General features: G+C 36.4%; 1 protein-coding gene across 1 annotated transcript in view; it reads right to left on the reverse strand.

Annotated features, from left to right (window-relative positions):
• LOC105257681 (MAP/microtubule affinity-regulating kinase 3) overlaps positions 1-10,934 on the reverse strand; it is a 202,495-nt gene extending 191,561 nt beyond the window's left edge. The window contains exon 1 of the mRNA XM_011268471.3: positions 10,558-10,934. Coding sequence (XP_011266773.2) covers positions 10,558-10,716 — 159 coding nt within the window. The 5' untranslated portion in view covers positions 10,717-10,934. The remainder of the gene's footprint in view (positions 1-10,557) is intronic.
• Between the last annotated feature and the right edge of the window lie 6,788 nt (positions 10,935-17,722).

Consider the following 17,722-nt stretch of genomic DNA (forward strand, 5'->3'; position numbering starts at 1 on the left):
TGATCGTGTCGATCGTGTCGGCCACGAATTTCCCGTGTACCGTTCATGTATATGACATCCCGTTCTTTATCGTACAATGTAACGATAATTCCTTACTAACGTTAATACTCGTTATAAATTTCTTTCGTATTACTCTGCAAATATACGTACATATACACACAAATATTATTTTTATTTAGCACAAGAATCTTGATTTATACAATAATAAGTTTCTTAACGAGTTTCTTTTTAAGTATCAACTTTTTCCGCTATATTTTATATTTTATATTTATTAATGATATCTATTAATTTAGTAATCACAATTATTATAAAATAAATAAACGAGATACAGTATTCAAATCATCACATATTTAATTATTATAAAATAAATAAATGATAAATAGCGTTTATTTATTTATTCATATTCAACTTTATGAATGTTTAATAAACATTTAAAATTTTTCTTAAAAAATCATATTTTATTTTAGAAAAATGTTTCATATTACGTACATTTCACGTAATAACCAATCGATCGCAATATCTCGTAATTACGAAGAGATCACCTAACCGAGGAAATTTTATTGGTCATTTCGCCCACCTTCGCATCGGAAGATTATCGTTTTTCAATCGTACGGTAAATCGTAGACGGTGGCGTTAATCGTCGTAACGTTTCACGGGAGATCCCGGACGAGGCACGGCGCGGTTTCAGCTGTCTTTAATGGTAGGCTTTCTCTACCCATCTCTCTGTAATTATACACACAGAGACAGAGGAGACGCGGGCCCGCGGCTGCGGATCACCGCAGACGTTGCCGGTGTCCGAACGGTATCCGCGTGGTGGAGGCAAGTTTTTTGCCGCGACGGTATAATCGACCGTATAATAATCGACTTCTAGGAGGTAAACTTTACAAATCGATGATGCGACGCTCGAGGTATAAGAATAAAGTATATAAGAGGCAAGAAATATAAATAAAGATTCAATTAGGCATGGCTACCGTATAGTAAGATGCGAGCTGAGAAGTCATAAATATGTATGTGCGCAAAGTGACGATGAGTCTCTTTTTTCTTTCTTCTCTCTCTTTTTCTTTATCAAACACGAAAGAAAAAAAGAATAAATGTCAGAAAAAGCAAATTTTTTAATTAAGAGAAAATATTTCGTCGGAAATAAGATTCTCAAATTGGGCTTCATTTAAATATTAGTCTAATTGTAGAAAAAAAACCGTACCTATTTCCTCTTAGATGTTTTCTTAGAAGGTTTTTTCATTTCGTTTAATGTTATATGAAATGGTAAAATAATAATACGTATTTGTGCAAATTGACGTTATTATAAAATTATAACATTAATAGATATTGATATAAATTCTCTGAAAAATAATGGTATATGTATATACATGAGAGAAAAAAGAAAAAGAGAAAAAACGTCAAGTATCCTGGAAATATACTCCAATTACCGATTTGAACGCTTGTCATAATGATATTGATCTGAAAGTGTTTACAACAATAAAAGGTTTAACGCTATTGGAATTCGTAACAATTCCGATATTCAGTTGAAACAAAATTCATACGTCACCGGATCGCTGACGCATGCTTTGAAAAGATGAAGAGGCCCTTGAGCCCCATCGTTACTGAAGATATCGAAGTCACGGTCCCCCGATGGAAAGGAGAATTACGATCTTCCTGGGATACATGTTGCGAATTCACACGCGAATTTCCGCGTTCGTGTCTCCGACTATTCTCGATACCGTTTCCAGAATCGATAGAGCGCCACGTCACATCGCTCGATTCGCATAAACGACCGTAGGGAAGAGGTGAACCCTCAAAGCGAGCAAACGCGATTCCAAACGCCAAATGTCGAATATCCCTGATAATCGACAAAGTACAGTCCTTGTCAATGACAAGGACGAAATGTGGAAGCTCGGAACACGAGTAACATGTCGCGAGGTAAAAATTTTTTAACTCTCAAGGAAGATAAAAATTTCGTAACTCTGCAGAATTAATTTTCACGCGCGCGTTCCTCCTTTCGATTCATCTGTCTTTCTCAAGGACACCGACATGCCTAAATCGGCCATCGCACCTCGCACGTGCGACGACCGGCGCGACGATCCCCGATGGATGCATCGGACAAGCAACACGCAAGCCCCGCGATACCTGCTCCTTCTCGTTGCTCTCAGCTCACCTCAGTTTCACCACCTACACGCTTTTCGAGGAGATGGAGGTACACGTTCCTGCACTTGGCAGCAATCGAGATAAACGTTTCGCACGCACTCGATTCGATATGCCCGCCTCTCGTTTCCTAGACACGGCCGAGAAACGAGATACAAAGTTAATCTACGCGCCGTTTCGTTGCGTAAGCTAACTCGCGCGATATTTAGAAGGGGTCTTCCCACGCTCGCGCGGTACCGGTTACATCGCGAGCTTTATAACCCGCGAACATCAGGAACGTCGATCTCGCGAAATTACAACGCGCTGTCGATGTATAATCTTCTAGGAATTTTGCGGAAACGTGCCTCGCGTGCCTCTAGAGAGAAAAACATTCATCATGCTCCTCCATTTTCGACTATAAGCTTTTTCCGTGTATAAGAGAAAACTTTCGCGAACAATTTTAATTTTAACTCAAGTGACGTATTCCGTTCCTATAATTCTGCTCCAAAGAGCAAAAAATCATTCAGACTGCAGCTGAAAATAATTAGTCGTTGATGAAAAGACAGGTGATATTGATTAAATCGTAAATTAAGTGCAATCGGCTTCTGATGCTTCCAAATTTAAAGCCGACAAGAGAGATGCCATGGAGATTTGTTTACGAAGCTCGATTGGCGTATAACTTGATCCTGCTGCCACCAAGTTTCAGGACGACGTTGTTTGTCCTCGTTTCGCGAGATGAAACGAGAAGATGAGCGATATCGTCGCGATGGACGATCGGAAATTTCGTGAGGAAGCCTCATCGAAACGAAATGCCCGCCCATCGTCGGGAGAATCGAACGAACGCGGTCGACATTTACGATAGAAACGACGACGTTCACATGCGGGTTTCTCTGTCAGAGCTCTCGGGTCTCTGGGATCCGCGACCGAATGGGACGGGGCCAGAAATACGTCGGATTTTTTGCCCCGCGCCGACCTCTCCGGGAAAAGGCGTATCCAAAAGGCGGCCGTGGATTCCACGGAATATCTTCTCGATAGGCCGGGACCTTCCGAGAAGACCCCGGGGCCACGGAGTTAATTATTAGACGCGTGCACACACGCCGTGGGCCTTGTATTTGTCACTGGGCGCGTTTGCCGGGGCGGGATCGGCAGCCTTTCCCGGGCCAGCGATGATTAAAGGGGCCCGCCCGGACGAAACTAATAGTACAAATTTATTCATTTGCATCGGCTGTCGCGGTTAATTGCCCGGCCATTAAGTTCGACGGTTCCCGTCGAACGCGAGCGTCGTCGATCGGCCGGACCCCGACTGACTGATTACGCCATCGCTTTAATGACGATCGAGATCCGTACTTTTCAATACACCACGGACTAATAAACGGTCGTTAAAAGAATCACTTACTGAGACAAGGTAGATCGCGTAATCGCGCGTGCGCGCGGGAGAGCTCATCGATTATGCAAATTGTGACTCTATCCGCTCACCGGCAATTGTAATTCAAAATGAGCTATAATTCGTAGCGCGGGATATATTACGGGAAGGACAGGAAATAACGTCGAACGCCACCTATATATGTATATACGTATATCGATATTTGCTCATTACACGCGCGTTTTAAATCGATCCACATTACGTAGGTCGAGACTGCGGCCATGAATTAATTTTATGATCGTAATGTGTGAGATATGGCTGTATAGCAATTATAGCTATACAAATAGAGCTATACAAATACCGCGTTATATATTTTCGGGGCCCTAAAATGAACGTTAAAAAATAAGCGGCTGCAATATACGCCGGATGCGCTATTTTAGAGAACCGAGTTCCGTGCGTTCTTATCCCAGCGTGCATCTCGCCTTCATCGAGGAGTGCGCACAATGCACGCGGTCGCTGACGCGGAGAAAAAGCAGTGCTCGAGAGGCACACTTAACGGGGGCATTGGGCCACGGTCGCTTTGATGCCGGGGCAAAAATGACTGATAAACGTCGAGAGTGGCGAAGTCTAGTCGTGTGCAGCTGGGAAATTATGCATCGACTCGCCGCCGCGAGAGCCGCACAAATCCCGGTGGATTACGCTGTCGCAAAATGTCAAGGATTTGAGTGGTTCGCGGAACGCAATGAGTAATCGTTCCGAGAGCAATTTACCAGGAACACGCAGCTTAAATTGATCACCAGGATTAAGCGATTCTGATATTATTTGAAATTGCGACAAGAGACGTCAATGTTACGCAACAGTACGCATTTCCACAGAAATATCATGCTCGAAGAAAAGAGAGAGAAAGGAATATATTTCGCGTCCCTGCAGAATACTTTGCTCGTGTTTCGAAATCTCTTATTCGGTCTTATGCTCGAAATAGTCGTCCATTTGGAATATGGAACAGGCGGTTCTGGTGGTAAACGAGAAATCCCACAAAATCTCCGCGTTGTTCAAGGAAAGATCTATCGGGGACCGATTCACAATCACCGTCAAGGTGACGGCTACGAAAGAACAAGCGAGAGAGACGTGAGCTGTACCTGAACGATTTTGGCAGGTCCCTACGTACGGCAGGGGCCCACCGTGTGCGAGTAACCCGAAACCGCAGGCCTACCTCTTCATTTTTTCCATCGACATCCCTGTGTGCATTCTCTCCGTCTCTTTCTCCCTTTTTCCCTCTTCCTCTCGATCGACCATTCTATCAAGCTGCTGCCTGGTCTCGGTAGATTCCGATGCACACCGTCCTCGGTCTCGGGCACAATCCGGTAGGTCTATTGTCGTCTTATAATCGATGCTAAATACGCCTGGCAAACAGACAGCGGACAGAAGGTACGAGAGAGCGAGACGCGCCGAAGAACGGACAGTGAGGAGGTAAAGGACGACAGACGAAATCGGGGTCCCGTGTAAATCGAGCTGGCGCGAGGGGGTGCGAGAGGGTGGCCAGGTATAGACGGCGATGTACCGGTGGAAGAATAAAGATAGATAAAAAAGGAGAGAGAAAAAGAGGTAAGGAGAGAGACAAACGGCGAGGTGGAAGATATAAGGGAACGAGAAGGGCACCCTACAGACATCCGATACCGCTCGGGCTGCTATTGCTTTCTCGTGTGGCCGAGCGGGCTACACGTCGATCCACACACACACATACATACACACCCTGTATGGTTTTATTTGTGGTTACCGAAATTACAGGTTGCGGGCCGGAGGGGCCGCGGCGGCGATGTAACATCGGAGAGGAACGGCCGATCGATACCGGCGACAGTCCGGCTCGGATGAGAGACACGAGAAGTCGCTTCTTGTCCCTCGTTCGCGCAACCGATGAAAGCCACCACCGCACCGGTAGAAACCGATTCATGCACGAGAGAATCGGCGCTCTGATGAAGGAGCGGGCGGAACGAGTGCTCGCTGATGATAGACGAGATTTGCTCGGAGTTTCTAGCGAGGCTTCCGTGTTGCTAATTCGAGGCAAACGAGATCGCTAAGTCGCGACCATCGACGATTGACACCCTCGCGATTCCCGTATTTAAATTTTAATACCGCGGTCGAGAGCGCAGATCGATTTAGATGAGCAATTTCTTATTGCTTTACTGGTAAATCTTTTACGGAAACTGATGGCGGCGATGATCCGAGCACTTTATATCATATTTTATATAAAAAGCGTGACATTAAATAAGCATAACTTTACTAAAATCACGGTCACTTTTCTAAAAGCAAGAAAAATTTATACATATATTCGTATCTTCTCGAAATAATAATTTTTCTTTTATTTACATGTTCGTTAAATTCAGAGAAATTTAGAGAAATTTGTAACTCGTTAGAAAATTAATTTTTTTAGATGAATCAGAAAATTGCATTTTTATATTTCTAAATTCTTGAATTTATATTTTTCGATCTTTCCAACATCTTTTCATACTTAAAAGATAATAAATGTAATAACTGTAAAATTTGAAATTTCGATTGATGTAAATAAACGCTACCTAAGAGGAAGAATCTGATATTCTCGCGAAAATATATATAGAGGTCTTAAGGTAATAGAAAAAAAATACTCTAGGGGAGAGATGTAATAGGAAAGATATACTAGTATGATACCACGCAACGCGAATCGTATACATATGACATTTCAAAGTTGATGGATCGTCGAGAGTCGCGAGGTATCCCCTTAATGGTGCAAAGTAAGTGAGAGAGAAGAAAAAATACTTCGATCCCACTGCAAAAGTAATTATATCTCGTAATTATACCGCGACACATCGTTGAGAAACAAATTGAGAGATTACGAAAACCAGATTCATCCAAACGGGAGCTCGCAGAGAGTTTTCGCATGTAAGTGTATCGTGACTTAATGACCGTAAATATAACATAATCTTGTACGATGCAAAGTCTCGTTATTAGAATTTTTACATCTCGTATCTGATCTGGATTTCACAAGTCATTTGGATGCCCTATGGGACATGAAAAAATATTCATTTCAATAATATTGCGTATTAATTAATGCGTACATAAGATTCCAACGACTTGCATTACTTAATTAATCACTTTGTGTTTCGTTCTCGATCATAAATTCTCCCTATCTATGATAGAAATAGATAGAAAAAATTTAATCAATCAAGCAACATCAAAGAACGCAAGTGAAAACTGATCTCTGGACGTACGCTTTATTAATAAAGATAATTGCGAGATATATCGTTGAGCATAACAACATCTACGATAGTGACCTAAGTGGCGAAAAAATGGATACAAGCAAAAATAGCGGAGAAAAATAGCGCGATAAGAGCCGAAACGTGGGCGAGGGATGGCGAGGAGTAATCGAAACCTCCGTCTTCGATCGGCGATAACCGCGTTCCTTTGTATTCGCTAACTATCACGAGTGCATAATCACTTTTTAACGCGATAAACTATTTGAACTGCGTAGACGAGACCGCGCGACAAATTGGCACATTGCGTGGTCGTATCGGGCCGCGGCGCGATAATGGCCCGTCAAAAATGCATCTCCCTCTCCCTTCAATTTTCATCACGTAGGCGGAGAAACCGGTCAGTTGCGCCGTTCGTCGCAAAAATACTCGCCGTTACACAATATTCAGGAGCCGCGCGGCCCCGTCCCATCTGTCATCTCCGACGAGGGCATTAATGCGCGCGCGTGCGCGTGTAAAGAAAACCGCTATCTGCATAAAACACGCAAGACGAGCGATAATGCTGATCGCCTTTACGCTAATCGCCCGATGCGCAGCTTTGCGCGGATCGTATTCTATTATCGGTCACGACCGAATCGATAAATTAATTAATTCCGTTCCTCATCGATGCCCGAGACGCGCAACTTGATACGCATTAGCGTTTATCGTTTCGTCATGCGGTTTATTGAAAAATTGATTGACGCAACATTATGACACGAAATGAAAATTCGATCGCACAAAGCACGAGAATCAATCTTTATGATAAATGTGTATAAAATGACTTCTTAATCCTTTTCATTTCGGAATAATCCTGAGAAATGGCGTGATATTAAACATATCTCGCGTTATCTCGATATCTAACGCGATATTTCAAATTATGAACTTATTTTCTTGAAAAAACAATTTTCTTTTTTCAAAACATGTCTCTCTCCAAAATATTAAAATATTCTCGAAATACAAAGAATATTCTCTTCGAAGAAGGGATCAAATTCTCGATGATATACATTTTAATCGCAATCGAAATAACACACATATGAAATAAGGCAACGTCATCATCGACGAGCGAGAATTCGGACTTCGTAGAAGAGCCTCGTTAAATCGTCTCGCGATCGGAAGCGTGGACCTTTTTTACGCACCTCGTAAAACTCGGGGACGCGTAGTCGTCAGCGCGGCTGGCTTCTCGCCGCGCTCCTGTCACGATACGACGGAGAGAGCGATAGAGATAAATAGATAGATAGATAGAGAGATAGAGAGAGAGGGGGGGGGGGAAACCACACGAGGGAGGCGACGTGTTATCGGCCTCTCGGCGAGATAACCGCAAACGATTTCCCCGTAGCGATCGGTGTCTATCGTCTCTCCAACGTTCCCGCGCCTCGCACGATTTACGCCGCGAGACGTATTTCCACCGGCGGCGTAAATCGCGCGGTTCCCGCGGCCTCCTTTAATCACCCCGTTCGTCTTTCTTCGCGGTAAACGTCGCCAGATGCTCGAGCGTTATCTTCCACCGCGTCTAAAGAGCTTTCCACCATGATGACGTGTCGCCTTTGCTGAAGAAACACGTATAATGCCTTCGGAACATGTTCTGTATATATTTAGAATCATCTTTATAATATGTAATCATAAGGGAAAAAAAGGCCATTAGAGCCTGGACGCGCAATAAGTGGTGCGTAATAATTAATGAAATATTTTAATGCATCGTTTTTGTTTTAATTTAATTTTAATTTAATTTTAACGTTCTTTTGTCATCGTTGAAAAAGATTCATAGAGGAGCGAAATGTTTGGTTAATTATATGTTTTTAATGCTTTATTAATTATTACGCATCATTTACCGTGTCCAGGTTCTAATGGCCCTATTTTCCCTTTATAATTACATATTATCAAGGTAATTAAATATACAAAGTATGTTACGAAGATATACGTGTTTCTTCGGTAAGGATGACACGTCATCATCGAAAACTCTTTAGACTGACTCTTCTTTTCCTTTATGATTTTTAGTTATTTATGAGCCTCGTTTCTTATCTTTTACATAGTTATAATATTACGAAAAAGCAAAGAAAAAATTTCGAGTGAAAGCGATATATTGTAAAAGCATCGGTGAAGAAAGATATAGGCGTATTGAGAAAAATTAAATTTATATTAGAGATTTAGAGACTTTTTCTTATTTTTATGATGATTTATATAAATATTAAACGTGTATCTAAATTTCAAATACGTTTTTTTTCTTTATAAATTTATAAATTTATATTGATTAACACGAGCTCGAAAAACTTTAGTAACGAAATTTTACACAAAATCCTGATACCGATAATTAAATAATTTCTACAAATTAAAAATGATACACATTTTACTTATCGCTCAACTCAAAATTGATTTATACAATGAACATTCTTGATTAAATCAAGATCGTCATTAAAAATCGATAAAAATTGATGGACTGTAAATTAATCGTATCGATCACGAGAGTTCGATTATCACGATTTACTTTAGTACTTATTCGTTTAGGAAATAAACTATTATATTTCATCGACATTGTGAAATAAATCGAGCTATGGATCTCTCTCAAAGGATGGTCAACATAGTTGGAATTCCGTGATCGTCGATCGATCGGGCATCAGATAATCTTCGAGAAGAATATTTTAATAGAAAGGTTCCCACACACATAGAAGAGATCCCGCTGGTATTTAGACACAAAGAGAAGGACACAAAGAGAAGGAAACGTCTGGAAATCTGACGCCCGCTTTTCATCGCGTGGCATCGTGTGTATCTGCCACAGGCAATGTCAAATGTTCACAAATCTACGTCATTTTCGCGTATGAGAATTGTTACGAGAAACCCACGAAATTTCGGAGATCGAATACAGATGCAACTATGATGTCGTGAATTTTTTGTCCCTCTCAACGCTCTGTATGCCTGCGGCATTTTACTCGGTTTCGACATTTTTTTTGGAGATCTGTCTTTTATTTACGTGAGATTCGGTGCATGGATTCCAGACGAATGATTCAATGCTCGTGCCGGAAATACATCTGATGCACACCGTGGCGTGATTAATTCGACGAAAAGGCGAGCCAAGCCGCTTGATAATCTGACGTAAGCCAGAAACAATTCTTCTCCCCGCGATAAAATGAAAAACGGAGCAATATTGTGACAAGGAGAGAAACATATAGCGTATTACGTTACATAATATTAGGATTATTCATTGTAATATCACGCGCGCATCGACAAGATTTTAGATGAGCTGTTAATATCAAAGACGCTTCACTATGCAAACTAATGTTTGCAATTTATGCGCAATTTAAATGTGTCTGCGGTCACTTAAAAAAAAGATTACCTCCTCGGAAGAATACACGTGGACGAGATAGATTTACGTCTGTCGGAGTTTACGGATAATTCGCGAAAGGCATAAATTCACGTTGAGTAAAATAAAAAGAATGCGTCATAGAATAATTATGAAAAATCCTAGAAAACCCCTCTAAAACCGCATATTCTGCGTGCGTCTTAACAAAAGAGACAAAGAGAATCCTTCGCAGCGAGATATTGGCGCAAAATAGATCCATAGATCCTGTTTAATTGCTAAAGAAAATATGTCAAGAAAATTCATTTGACATCGTCGCAATCAATCCTAGAGATTATTTCAAAGAGACTGAGCATCCTCTCGATGTTCTCACGATCGCGTTACGTTCCGCGCATCGGGGACGAACGATTTATACCGGTATCTCGCGAGGGAGCCGAGCTTTCGCTTCTCGTCGCATCGAGGTTGCACGAGACTCGGGACGCCGCTTGCACCCGGCGGCGATTCGTGTTTATCACACTCACCTTGACTCCGAGGACGGTGTGGATGGCCTCTTCGACACGCGCAAAGTTCCCCTTGCCGAGGGGCCTCAGCATCTGATACTTTCCGACGTGGACCAAGGACTTCTTCGCGGGCGCGACTACCACGTTGCAGCCGCTCTCCGTCGCGTTCGTACGCGTCATGTCGTCCGCTGTCAAACACGTCACGCGGTTAGGAAAAAGCGATTCGAAAGTTTTGCCACCTCGTTAGACCGTGAATGCTCGGATCGTTCAGATTACGAGTAGGTGGTGGCCTCACGATACGCGGCGCGAGCTTTATTACCGCTAAAATCAGCTCCTCGGGATGCGATACGAGACCATACGGACGATACGCGGCTCGCGTGACTCGGACATATTCACAGCTCTACACAATTGCGAGATCTCGACGTGCGAAACTGTCCTTTTCTTTCTCTCTTTCTCTCTTGTTGCTTCTCAATCAACGTCGACTCGCGAAACACTCGAATGCGCAGCCCTAGCATATCGTGATTAGAGACACTGAAGTCAGAGGTCACTGACTGGACACGAATTAGCTACTTTTGATTGGTCCGCCATTTTTCCCGCTGATTTTTAATTCTATTAATAAAAAATCAAATACAATTTTAATATTTTTGTACTATATAATACTTTATTGATTATTATTGATTATTATTATAAATAATTATTAGCTTATTATAAATAAGATAATATTATAATATTATAAGATTGTTATTATAACTATTATTATTTATTATTAAGTTATGCATTTTGCATTTAAATAAGCATAAATAATAATTTCATAGTTATCATTTATTATTATTTAAATGCAAAATGCATAGCCATAGATTTGCTATCGTATACTTTCTTTAAATTAGTTTTGTCTTTTTTATAAAAAAATGTTTAGTCTAAAAACCATAAATCCTTTAATTAATCCTTTAATAATATAAAAAAATAAATTGTGGCAGGATATATATTTGTTTATGTATATTTTTCATGATACATATATGATTTCAGTGTCTCTAATCGTGATTGACTCCTGCTGTATAATTATTCTTTTTTTTCTATTAAGCAAAATGGAGATCTTTAAGAGACAGGGTCGACTTAGAAAGATCGCAGAATTTTCTCTTCTATTAAAGTTTAGTTATAATAAAAAATTTTTTATATAAATATTTTTGCATTTTTTTAAATTAAAAAAATTTACATATATAAATATATTTGAAAAAAGTTAATATACTTATAAAATATATAAAAAAATAAATTTATATACAAATATATATAACTTGACAGTTTTTCAGCACTACTTCTGATATTTAAATAGAACAAAATATCTGTTTTATACCGTACAATATAGCTTTACGATCACGAAATACGTAATGATGTACAGCGAGGTTAATCATGCGCTTTTGATGTTAACGCGCAATTTAAATTCTGTCCTCATTAACAAACGAATCGGCAGGTACTTTGCATTTACATGCGCCATAATATATTCGAATGTCGTGCGGAAATGCTGTCCCACTAATATTTGTACTTTCATCGGTTACAATTGCGGGGAGCAATTAATACGTACATTTAAATACGATAATATCCACAATGTAGCAATGACCGGCAACAATTTAACTTTGCGTAATCCTGAAATAATTATAGAATTTGTATAACGTATCAAAACTTTTATCATTATCAGTTTACTTTACAGCTATTTTCCCACATATACTACTCATTCATCGGATCAAGTTTAATTATCACCTACAGCCAAAGGGAAAGTTGCTATAAATTTTTCTTCATATTAGCTCCTTTCCGTTTTAAAATTATTGCAATAACATGCAACTCACGCACTTTATTTTATTGCCGAATATATTATGCATACGTAAGATTTGGCATTCGCACGGCAAAGATATGATAATTACGCAAAATCGAAAACCGCGTCGTAGTCGCCTATCACCGACAGCCACTAATTGCACATGCTCGTGCAGCGAGGTCAGCAGGAAGTCGCTATCTAAGGCAGGACTTGGATATCTTTCGCGCACTTTATGACAAACAGCTGTTCTGGCTGAGTCAGAGTCCGCGGCCTTGTGTAGCGAAATTGTAGCAGAAGATTAATCGTAAGTTCTGCCATTAGTGCGCAAAATGAAATTTTTGCGTAGCTTCTTGATTCTTTGAGTATATTGTATCCTATCAATATTGGATTTATTAAATCTAGCTGTATTGAGAGAGAGAAAGAGAGAGAGAGAGACGTGATTATATCTAGCTATTTTGATTTTTATTGGAGATTGAAAAAGGAAACTCTCTGTTTGACTAAATATCATCGTCGGTAGCGTTGCCAAATGCGTAAGCATAAATATTTTATGCTTTTCTCGTGTGATTTTACGATCGTTTGTTGAATGTTTATTTTAACATAATTTTGCTTTAATTGACATATAATGAAATTACTAAAATTAATTTATTAAAATTTTTATAAAAACATGATATAATTAATATATATATATATATATATATATATATATATATATATATAAAATTCATAATAACACATAAAATTAATTAAACATTTACATTATTTATTATCACATTACATTCATATTTAATTCATTTGAACAATTATTTGGCTTTGTATCAATTAAAACAAAATTTAAGATAATTTCTATTAAACAATATCGAAAGATGAGCTAAAAAAATCAGAATAAAAATCAACATTATAAAACTAAATTATTACTATTATTTTAATTAATAAAATTACTAGAACATTTTTTTATCATATATATATATATATATATATATATATATATATATATATATATATTCAAAAAAGATATTAAAATCTATCCTATTTAATCTGTCAAATTTATTAAAATTTATTCCATCTAATTTATTTTAACCCATCTATTTTAAGGTAATAGTGTTATCTATAATCTATAATGTCTACAAATTTGTTACTGCAAAATAAAATAAAAATTTGTCACTCACCGACCGATGCGTAATAATAGCATTGAAAACATTGAAGCTACGTTGATCTATAACATATAAATAGAATTTAAATTGTAAAATATTTCAAAAAATTATTATTCTACGCGTTGAATTTTATATTCATGTATGTACATATACACAATAACAATAAGCAGATTAATAAAATAATTTTATAAATTTTGAAAAGATTAATAATTCTGTTAAACTAATATCTTTTTTTAATAAAAGTTACAATTCTCTAAAAATAGAAACTCTTTTACTTAAAATTATATAATTCTTATATATAAATTTTTTCTAAATCTTTTATCTTGTTTAATTAATAAATATATGTAACTAATACTTAAATAATAAATCATTTACAAATAATAAATTATTTACTCTTAATATTGCTCTGCCAGTGTTCTCTTTTCAGGATATTAGGGTCATAAGGATCCGTTGACTTACATGCAGTATTTAAAAATGACATTTTCAAATTCCGTGCTCGCGAAGCTCTACGCTATTTTCGCGAGAAGTAATTTAAACATACGCACAAGCTGAAAAACTAACAAAAAACTGAATCTGAAAACTGATGGATGGGACTGACGTTCCGAGTCTAATTTCAGAACATTTCTGATCTCAAAATAATTTGAACTCACTTACAGATGTGATTCGTTATAATAGCTACGATAGCTATAGGCACGACAAAGAAGAAAAATATTCATTTCCGAGATCATCAGACAATCCAGGTAATCCAGAAAATAGGGATTGATCTAGAAAATAAAGATCAATTCTCTTTCTTTTTTTTTCTCATCGAGAGCAAAAATTGTGCTAAGTTATCCCAGTTTGTCAAGGCGAAATATAGATCTTCAAAGTATAGAAAAAATGGAAGCCGTAGTACGTTAGGTTACACGTGAACACATATATGGTGACCATTGATATAGTGTATGAGAGACGCAGGACGACGACCCCATTAGCCCTTATCGGGCAATCAACCGAACTTTAACCGATTCACAAATCCAACACACTAAAAACCGACAGTGTGTATTTTAGATAACTTCCCTTTTGGGGTAAACTTTTCATACTGAGTCCTACTAACATCAAGATATACCTGTCAGGAGAGTTATATATAACTTATGTAATATATTTTATATAATTGCAAGATTGTATCTATATATCATATTATAATATAAATGAATAAATATACAAGTTAAAATTAAAGATAAATATTTGCGGCTTATTCGAAAAAATAATTTGCTGTTTTTATATGACTCTCGATCAGATAAATCCCCGGATAAACAATAAAAATGTAAAAAATGAGCACTAAACACTGCAAATAAAATTAATTTATTTATTACTTTCGCAAAGTTTAATACAATTCATGTGAAATATTCTATATTCTGAATTTTTAAAATTTATTATTAATTAAATAATTTATATGTTATTGCTTTTCATTATTTTAATGCATTTAAAATTTTAATTTTAATTTAATTATTTTAATCGATTTCGCAATATTTTATTATGATTTTAATTAATTAACAAATTACATTTAGATAATTTCGGTAAAAAATTTAAACAATTCAAAAAAATATATTTGATTTTAACTTTCCAAGCATCGTTAGTGAAATAATTAGTGCTTGTAAAAATCGTAACGAAATAATAATTTATAATCTTTGTTTCTGTTGCTTCGATTTCTACTTGAAATAATAAATAATCTCGCAAAATGTGCACTTCGATAAAGATAAAGATTTATCATTTCAATACAATTACGTATCATATATTGTAAAGTTAATTAATCGTTAACTGTCATAATTATAAAATTTCTCGATTTATTATGACCATGTTTTGAAAGTTTCGAAAAAGAATTTGATAATACTGAGCGTTTTTTGCATCACTACTAGCTAGTCGACTGTCGCTGTACGAATGATAAATAAAGTCCCGGCATGTAAACAGTAAAACACTGTACACCGCCAAGGCCAAACGCTGTGTTATTGTTAATTTATTGCCGAAATATTCTACGTAGATACTATAATATATGTACTATATATACATAGAATATACTGTGATTATACTGTGTTTTTCTTGAATTATAAATTAATTATTAATTAAACAATTAATATATCACGAAATTATTCTTATATTAATCACTCAACCCTGTGATTTGTATTTTATTGTGCATTCTTAATACGAATAACATATATATAACTATTCGACTTTTCAAGTATCATTAGAAAAATTATTATCTGTAAAGATAACACAAAATGATAATTAATCACTTTTATTTTTATCGCTTCAATTTCTATTTGAAATAATAAATGAATAAGTCACAAGAAATGCGCATTTCGATAAAGATATATCATCGCAATGTAATTACACGTTCGTTTGTTATAAATTGATTAATCGTTAATTGCAATAGCAAATTATTTCGTGATATTTGTTATGATTGCAACAACATACGGATTGTTTTTAAAAGGAACTAGACAATATATGAGGAGCAAGCCTTAATAAAATATAATATAAAAATCTTTTTCCTTAATTATTATTTAAGTCCAAATAAACGAACTAAATGCGAACAGAAATAAATGTACAAGCGATAAAAAATAATATACAAATAAAATAAATTACTCACCACAAAAATTATTTCGCCTTCTCCTGATTTCCTCTTCTTCTCATAAGATTCCTTGTCAGGATTCATTGCACTTACACAGTTTGTTGCACTTATTCGAGAAAATATGTTTATTACAATTGTTCATTATTCTAATTATAAGAATAAATACATAATACTTTGCACGGCACTCCCGAATTCGAATGCACGATATATTGTGGACACGGTGCTATTATATTAATTAAGATACGATGGCACTCTCAAACTAATTAAGACATAACGAATCATTCGCGGAGCATTAAAAACGAATGCGCGTTACTTTGCACGGTAATCCTGGAAAAATTTGCGATCGCGAATTAACATTTTATTTCGTGTGAAAATTGTATTTTGAATCAACAAGTTAAAATACCAACAATAAGTTCGAGTAAGATAATGCTTTGACATTATCTTTCGCAAAAATACAGTTGATTACGATCATTTCAATACGCTTATTATAATTAATGCCTACATTTATTGTAATTAACATGCCATTAATTATAATAAATGTAGCAGATAATCGCATTTCTCGAAGAATAATCCGACGCGAAGCATAACAACCTCCTCTACACGAGTTATGTCATATAAATGATGAGAAAGTCGAGTATGTCAACAATACGTATACTATACGTCATGAAGATCAAATATCTTCACATGATAACTAATTATTGTCGCCTAGAATTATTTAACATTTTATAATATAAAATGAGCGACGCTAAATATTCTGCATTTTGTATTTCAAATTAAATTCGATATGAGAGATATTGACTCTCTCCATTGCGTTACTTGATTTCATATATCATATATCAGGCTGTATGTTAAAAAATTAATTAAAATATTTATAGTAGTTGTAAATTATTGGAATTTTGTGTGTGTAAAAGAGAGAAAAATAAAAGACAACCTTCTACGCAAAGAAATCTCGATGGTCACTCGATCGACGTTTATACGATGCTGCAACACGATCCGAGTCTGGCCCGCCCGCATATTCGATGTGTCACACGATCACGGCTGACCCACTCACTCGTCTTGGAAAGAGATCGATAATGCATAAGCCGAGATATGTTTTGACAGGTCGTGATAATTTTCTACGCTGACTGGACAATGCTAGGTTTGTGTTCTCGATGATGCGTAACGGTTATAAATGGAGATATTAAATTATCGCAGATTATTAAACTATTTAAGAAACGTAGCGTCTTATCGACTTCAAAATAAAATGTTTTCCGATTTCGTTAACTTTTCTTCATAAATATCAATTATAGAACATGATATAGCCAATAACGAGTAATGGAATCCTTTCTTTATTGCTTCATTTTCCTGATTCTTTGATATGGACTTGATATGGATTCTTTGATTTATCTATATGTTAAAAAATTAATAAAAAATTTTGACAACGAAAAAATATATATATTAATAATAAACATTAATATACATAAATGTTATTATAAATATTAATATAAATATTAATATTAATATATTAATAATAAACATTAATATACATAAATGTTATTATAAATATTAATATAAATATTAATATTAATATATTAATAATAAAAATTAATAATAAATATGATTATTAAACGTAAATACGATTAGTAA

This window comes from Camponotus floridanus, unplaced genomic scaffold (genome assembly GCF_003227725.1).
Source record: "Camponotus floridanus strain SB8 unplaced genomic scaffold, Cflo_v7.5 scaffold3, whole genome shotgun sequence".
Classification (NCBI taxonomy): Eukaryota; Metazoa; Arthropoda; class Insecta; order Hymenoptera; family Formicidae; genus Camponotus; species Camponotus floridanus.